Genomic DNA, 8,302 nt, shown 5'->3' on the forward strand with positions numbered 1-8,302 from the left:
AATGAGCCAGATGTAAGGTGAATAATTAATGAATAAACATTAACTAACTAGCTAATTAAAGAAACCCCACTTGGAGAGATGGCTCAGTGGTTAAGGGCATTTGTTGATCTTGCAGAGGGCCTGAGTTTGATACCCCATACCCACATGTCAGTTTATACCTGTCCATACCTCCAGTTCCAGGGGATTGGATGCACTCTTAGGACCTCTAAGGGCACCAGGCATGTGCACATGCAAACACATGCACCAGGCATGCACAGACATGCAGGACACTCCAACACATAAGATTTGTAAAATCTACTATTTTGAGATTAAAAAGCCCTCGTCTGTTCAAATCTCATGGACTTTGGAATGAATGTGAAGCTCAAGAACCTTTGGGATCTGGCTTCATCCTTGGTTTCTCTCTGCTCACTCCAGTTCACTCTGAAATGTATTCACACAGGACCAAACTAATGTCCTCTCTCCCAACAAACTCTTTCTAATGGTCAATATTCCATACCCCTTTAATTTTATTTTTAATTTGAAAAATGGTTTGTGTGTATGTATGTGAATGCACACATGCATGCACATGGGTGCAGTTGCCCATGGAGATAACTCGACGCAGTTGAGTTGCTTATTCTGTCTCCATAACTCCCTCTGTTCCCAAAGAGCACAATATAAGAACCGGATTCACACATAAAATGAGACTTTATTTAGCATATTTCAGAAGAATGTACCAAGAACAGATTTACAGCACCTATTTAAGAAACACGAAAAATATTAATAATACTTAAACCACAAACGTTAATCTCTCTTCATTCCCCAAGCAGGAGTCTGTGTTCCTGTCTGGCACCGAAGGCATCACAACCAGTTTAGAATGCATTCCATTAAAGTCAACCAATATATGAAACCATGACTTTGGGCAGAGTCTCTGGGATGACCTGCCCATGTAACAGTATCAATTCATAAATTTGATTGGAGTGTGAGGGATTTCTCTTCTTGCTGACAGGTGGACAATAAATTCCAACCCATTTGTGCACCTGAAGGTAAGTTGTGCCAATGGGGACTTGGCCCCAGGACTATAGTTTTGAAAATCCTTTAAAAAGGCACTTTTAAATTACAAACCTTTTGTTTTAAAAGGAAAGTTTTAGATTTAAAATGGAAAGTATTAAAGAGAACTGTCTTATTGACTGAGTGCACTCATCCTATTGTTCTCAGTCTCAAAATAGCACGTGAAATTTGGTATTAAAGGCAGTTTTAGAAATGATTTAATGAGAATATATATATCCTCTTGTAATACTTTTGTTTTCAAAATATAATAAAATAATCTGAGTTCTTCTGCAAATATATTTGATCTACAACTGTAACTCTTCAAACACCTGAGCTTCAATCCCTGCCCTCCCCCCACCCACCCCCTAAATTCTCACTGTTTCTTTATTAATGCTGCATCTCATCTGAGACAGCCAAAGAGGAAAACAACAACAAAAACAAAACAGAGCAGCCTTCTTCTGGGTGTTGGCACTTCTCTAGGAGGGCAGGGATCACCAACTATGGATTACTTAAATGCAAGTCTGATTGACTTCCCAGTCAGGTACTGGTTCCTGTTTAGGTCTTGAAACTGCAGTACTCTTTTTCCTCCTGCTATCAGGACTCCAATAGCCTGCCCTGGGGTTCTTGCTCTTTTATGGGGAAAGGACCTGTCTTCTTTCATTTCGAGATCTATCTATGTACTGAAGAAAACAGGCGTACCAGTGCTAGAGGGGTGGAGAACTGCCGGTGAGGACTTCAGCCAAGATGATAATTTAGTTCACATCTATTCCCAGTTCTTGCTTGTCACGTACCAGGGATGTAAGGAATGAAAGGCACCTCTTCCTGAATACCTCTGTGGAGCCATATTACATATCCTGTAGTATACACTTTTAAAGGTAAATAAATGTACTATGTTCTACTTCAAAAAGTGACCAAATCGTGGGTCACATATAGAATACTGCATGCATTTTGTTAACTAACTACGTGTACACACACATCACTCACTTTACTAATAATACTAGCCACAACCACGCACAATCTAATCTCTAGCACCTTATCTCCAAGAACGCATTTTATATACAGTTAGAGCTTACAGTGGAAGAAACACCACACGAGAACACGGCACTGACACAAGACAAAAGTGCTCAATTTTCAATAATGTTATAACTAATGAAGAGGGGAAAATCCACTCACGTCTGAAACAGCAAACTAAAAACAATCTTGTTTTTGTCTCTTTTAGAGCTAAAGAAAGGCAGATATTAATCTTTGCACAGCAGACCTTTGTAAGTGTACACATTGGTATGGTTTCCCCTTAGTGTGTATACTGCTAAGATATGGAGGCTTAGGGAGGCAATGATGGAAACCTAACTTCTATTGGCAGCCTTCATGTTCTTTGAGGATTCTTACCCTACTAACCAAAAAGCAATGAACTTGCCAGTGACCTAGCAGTGGCCAAGTTCAGTATATTTACGTTTTCCTGTATCTTTCTCTAACCTGTTTTGTGGCTTATAGACTAAGTGTACTCGTGTGGACATTAAACATTTGCCATAGAGGAAGAGGCCATATATAATTGGAACGGTGTCTGTTCTTCATGGGTCTTAGGCTACAGTTTGTTGCTTCCAGCACATGTTTCTGCCTCCTCAGATGCCTAACCTTGGGAGTGGTATGGGGCCTTTAGAGGCCTAGAGTAATAAGAAAAAAATAGAAACCCAGTTAAGTAGTGAGAGGGTTCAAATGAATGGAAGTGTGAGGGTTAACTTTAGATACAGTGCCTTGTGTGAGGTTATCACAAGTCCTAAATTAGTGAAGTGGGAGTCGATAAACTTCTCGTGAATACACTAATCTGACAGGCCATTTCAATACTATTTGGTTGGATCAACTCTCCTGCATTCTGAATATGGTAATCCCACACCCTCACAATTCACAACCATTTACCTCTCCTCCCTTGAGAAGCTCATGCTGGAATCTGTGAGAAGGAAGAAATGAAACGTCATTCCCGACACATATTCTCCCCTGCATTTGTACAGAAAACTTACAAGTTTTAGAGAGAGCCACAGGTTGAAAAGACATCTATGCATGTACATTTCTATACTCACATGGAAACCCTACTTCACATTTATTAGGGTACAGAAATAAAAGAGACTTCTTAATATAAAATTTATTGGCAGTGTGAGTTTTCTAGAACTTTGGCCATTCATACTTGAATTTCTTTTCTCCATCTCTTTCTGTCTTTCTTCTTTCTTCCTTTCTTCTTGAAACCTGAAAATACTTTTTAATAAAAAAAAAGTCAGTTGGAAATAAAAGAAAATAAAACAGTGGCTGTCAGAGGTCTAGAGACAGAAAGAAAATACTAAAATAGTGGCCTGATTTCTTTCCTGCTGTTACTCAAATAGGAGACAGAAAACATTTGTGTCAATTGTCTTTTATCTATTTGCACAGTGGTCAGTCCATGCCCATGTAGCAGGGAAGGGGAGGGTGGAGAAGGAGAGGAGAGAGAGAAAGAGAAAGAAATGCACAGTTGTTTAGCTCTGTGGATACGCCTTATTTCTCCATTTCTTCTTTTTCGCTAGCGCCTCATAGCAGGTTTGCCCTTTTCTGGACCCCCTTTGAAGACCTAGCAGCTTTCTTTACAATCTGTCTGTGTAATCCATCTTTGTTGCAGCTTGCAGTATAATCTTTGCACCATACTGTTGGACTCTCTGGTACAGAAATCTGCTCATTTGGTGATCCATCCACCTAGTTTTGCTTGATTTGGTCAATTTATTTTCTTTCAGCTGCACACAATATGTAGCCTTAGCCCATGAGTTCCTGACCTGAAGGCCAAATAGTCCTTATGTCTGTAGGCATTGCATTTCCTTTTATTCAGAGCTAAAGCTGATATGTCATAGCTCTGGGGAGACAGGCAGAATACCAAGAACAGTTCCAAACCAGATAGTCCTTGCTTCGGGAAATTTAGAGCCTAATATGTGTATATCTGTATATATATTTGGTGGGGATCCTAAAGTCCGTACTTTGACAGGCTTATACTTTTCAGGAAAGATCCAAGTCCCTACTTCTTCCTTTTATTTATCTGCCGTGTGGTAGGAAAGGATGTGCGCGCAACCCCTTTGCCTGAAATGGTAAGCACTGGCACTAATGAGATTGTGAGCGGAGCGCTGAAAAGAAAGCTGCTCTTGTGTTCTGTTTTTGTGTACAATTAAAGTTTGCCTTACTGTTAACTTTAAGGCGAAGTAGCTGAATCATGAGAGTGGACAGCCTTGCCTTCAATACCTCCCTCTGTGCCAGCTTCCGTTTCATGAAGGTCAGGGTGGCTATCTTCTACAGGGGGGCTTTTCTTACAGATTAACCTCTTCAGTACCTCCTGGATTTCCTTCTTGATGCTCTTGTGCATATAGCCATAGACATATGGGTGGATGCAGCACTGCAGGAAAAAAAGCCAGATTATTATGGTGATCACCCACTGGGGTACCTGGGTATCGATATCCACCCACACAGCCAGCACTGCTAGAAAGCAGTAGGGCCCCAGAGATAGCACGTAAGTGAAAATGATGATGAAGATCACTCTAGCAGCTTTGCACTCATAGCATGGAGGCAAAGGTGGGTCGCTGGTGCTGTTTCGACGACTGGGTGGACTGCTCTCTGGAATGCGCATCGCCTCAACATCATCGTTGAAATGGATTTCATCCATGCCAAACTCTACATCATCTTCGCCCACGTCAATGTTGCACTGATTGACATCTATGCGGCCGGTGTCTGCCTTTGTGCTGCTAGCCTGAAATTCAGTGATGACTTCCAGCCCCTCCATGCTGCCATTACTGACCTCGTCACTGTCCTTGCCCTCCATGATACCTGCACTGAAATCCAGGCTTTCTTTTCCGGTCTTCTGGCTGCTGCTCTCGGCTACCAAGGCACTCTCTTCCATGGTGCTGCTTCCCTTAGCCTCGGCCTGACCACCTCCATCTTGGCCCTGGAACTCATTCTCGTCCTGGAACTCATCCCTCTTCTTTGATCCCTGTTCATTCTCATGCACCACAGAGTCCTTGACCCTCACCTCCAAGCGGTGGCTCTTGGCCTTATACAGGAGAGCTTGCTGCCTCCGGGCTGCACCAAACACCACAGAATAGCAGGCAATCATAACACCCAGTGGAATAACGAGGAAGGATACCACACTGACAACCGTATAGGCAGGGCTGGCTCCCCAGATCATGGAACAGAAGGCGTTACGGTCATCAAAAGTAGCATGGCCCCAGCCATAGAGTGGAGGTGTGCTCTGCAGGAAGGCTGCAATCCAGGTGCCATAGAGGAGAATATAACTACGTCGGTTGGTCATCTTGGATGGGTAGGAAAGAGGGTGGATGATGGTCAGGTAACGATCAACTGATACCACCACAATGGTATTGACACTAGCAAAGGCAAATAAGTGGGTGAGGCTAACCAGGGCAGTGCAGAAGTGGATGTTGAGAGGCCAGAAGAAAGGAATGGCAGTGGACACCACCCAGGGGGCCACGAGAGCAACCTGAAGCAGGTCAGTGACAAGCAGGTTAAATATGAACCGGTTGGTTACCTGCAGCAAGTTTGGCTTACGGTGCAATACATAACCCAGCACTACGTTACCCAGAAAGGCTACACCAAGGATAACGAGTAGCACAACGGAGCGGATGATGCCGTGAGCTACACTAATAGGCATCTTGGAGAGGGGGAGGCACACTCGGCTGCCATTGTTCTCTTGAGTACTGTTAGTGCAGCTGGGTGGCATGGTGAAGTCAGACAGGCACGACAGAAGGTCCAGCTTTGTGTTTGGACTGGTGGGCAATGATACCGCACACGATCTAGGTTGAGGACGAGAGAAACATGTGGCTAGGGTTAGTGCCTTGCAGAACCAAGCCTCGGAGTCCAGCAGCATTGCTGCAGGACCCCTTTCTCAGATCCCTGTGCAGTCCTGACCCCTATCAGAGCAGTTTCTCTGGCTCTTTTTCTAATTCTTGGGGGGTTTCACCGCTGGGGTCTCTTCTGTGTAACCTGAGCTTTGTCTTGCTTGTCCTTCCTGTTAGCAGTGAGCACTCCCTCAGCATGTCCCCTCCAATGTCTCTTGGGCTTTTCTTCTATTTCACTGACACTCCTGTCTCAGTGACACATGCACTTGCACTCTGTACCTGACTGCCTATGCGTCTAGAATTTTCTTTTCAATGTCTTCCTGGGGCACGTTTCCTCTGTACAGACCATATGCCCCTGTTCCCATGGACATTGTAGCATGTGCATAGTCAGTCTATGTCTGGTTATGGCTGTTCTCTGTCTGATAATCCTCCCCTGCCTCTCTCTCCCTCTCTCCCTCCCCCTCCCTCTCTCAGTTCTCTGTCTCTCGCCATCTCTTGGTCTCTGTGTCTTTTTTCACGTGAATTTACCACATAGCTGTGTATGCTCCTCGTTTCCTTGGGTCTCACACCAACACCTGTGTGCCTGCTCTTTCTCTACGCTTTTTTGTATCTCTTCCTGTCTTCCCATACTGGAGTTCTGAGTCTTGTCTCACCTTTCCTTCTCCTAGTCTCTAACCCTCGAGTATCTCTAGGTATATGCTCTGGTTCATCTCTGCCTCTTATTCTCAGCACCCCAGTACTACTACTGCCAAACTCTTTTTCTGCCTCTTTCAAGGGGCACACATCTCTGTCTCTCAGCAGCCTTCTCTGAGAGACCACCACCACCTTAGTTTTCCTCTAGCTGGATCTTTATCTGCTTGTATCTTTCTCTGCTGGCTTTATCTTTCCATGGAAACCAGTTGCTGCCTTAGCCCCAAGGGCTTTATAGGATCAAACGCAGTTTCTCAACAGCACAGTGGTGGCTGGAAGATGCAAGGTGGATAGATACCTGTTACCCTGCCCCATGTCCAAAATTCACCATAGTCTCCAAAATTTATTATATTCTCCAGCAGGCTATCAATCTGTATGGCGGAGGGGTGGGGGTGAAGGTTGGGAAGAGTGAAAAATAGGGAAAGAGCCGTGGTGAGAAAGGACAGGGGCAGGGGTCTGAGAAGAAGAGAGTGAGATACCTGGAGAGGTAGAAAGGGAGAGAAGGGAAATGAGAGACATAAAGAAAAGTGAGTCGGGTTTGGAAGGAGAACCAAGAAAGAACAAATAGAATCTTAGGGGTGGGAGAGGGGGGAGGGGAGAATAGGTGAGAGTAGGGGACAGTAGGGGACGGGGGGGGGGCATGGAGAGATGGAGAAAGAAAGAGCTAAGTAGAATAAGAAAAGAGGTTGAGACGCTCAGGAAAGAAAACAAGAAAATTAGGGAGAGGGAGAGGGCACAGGAGAGAAAGTGCGGAGATACACAAGGGCCACCTGAGAGCCCTAGCTGACCAACCACCACCTTAGTAACCTTCTAGCCTTGGCAAAGGGGTGTCCTGGCGCTTGGGGTAGGGGACCGGTTGGGATCAGGGACTTGCTAAGACCTAAGACCTGAGCGGAACCCCGCAGCTTACCTGTTGCTGCTGAAGGCTTCGCGCCACAGGAGCCGGGGACCGATCCCTCGGGGCTCGCCGCGTTCGTCTGACCACCTTTCGGGGCACAGGCGGCTGCGAGCTCGCACCGAGTGGTAGGAGCAGCGGTGCTCAGCGGGAGCGGGACACACAGTCTATGCCCGTACGTCCAGCCAGCGCACAGCGCCACAAGCTCTGAGCTGTGGCGGGGGCGCGCGGCTTCTTAAGGCAGCGCGGTGCCCTCACCTTGAGGCGCCCCCCCTCCCCTCTGTCCCCGCCTGCGCTGGTGACGCACGAGGCCCGAACCCAGAGGAGCTAGGCTGGTGGCAGCGGTGATGGGGCGGGAAGGAGGGAGGGAGGATGACTCGCGATGGACCCACACAGATTCTGTCACCCTGCATCCAACTGCAGGCACTCTGATGCTCACAGACTGGAGTTGTCACCAGGGTGAATTTTCATGCATATTCTAGCTTCTAGCCCCTAGCTCCTAGTCCCTGGATTTTGGGCAGGGTCACTGCCACTGGCTTTCAGAGTATTTATAAAGGGAGGGTGGGAGATTCTGGTCTTGACCTCTGAAGACCTTCTCCCAAATATGGGCTGCCCTCAGTTCTCAGAAAGGAATCACTGCTTTGATTTTTCACTAGCTCCCATAAACAGCAGTGTCTTACCTGTAGGTTTCAGGACCATTCCACATGTCCTCGACAAGCTGGGGTTTGCCAGTCTCTCTCTCTCTCTCTCTGTCTCTGTCTCTTTCCCTGTCTCTCTGTCTCTTTCCCTCCCTCCCTCCCTCCCTCCCTCCCTCTCTTCTCTGTCCCTCCCACTCTGC

The 8,302-nt window shown here is 46.1% G+C and overlaps 1 protein-coding gene across 1 annotated transcript; it reads right to left on the reverse strand.

Moving 5' to 3' along the window:
- Window positions 1-665: 665 nt before the first annotated feature.
- Gpr101 (G protein-coupled receptor 101) lies at window positions 666-7,694 on the reverse strand. Its single transcript, XM_021188556.1, has 2 exons — window positions 7,480-7,694; window positions 666-5,834 (listed from the first exon to the last, which is right to left on the reverse strand). Exon 2 carries the CDS (start codon window positions 5,759-5,761, stop codon window positions 4,226-4,228), a length of 1,536 nt encoding a protein of 511 aa, XP_021044215.1. The 5' UTR covers window positions 5,762-5,834; window positions 7,480-7,694; the 3' UTR covers window positions 666-4,225.
- Window positions 7,695-8,302: the final 608 nt, after the last annotated feature.

This window comes from Mus pahari, chromosome X (assembly GCF_900095145.1).
Source record: "Mus pahari chromosome X, PAHARI_EIJ_v1.1, whole genome shotgun sequence".
Lineage (NCBI taxonomy): Eukaryota > Metazoa > Chordata > Mammalia > Rodentia > Muridae > Mus > Mus pahari.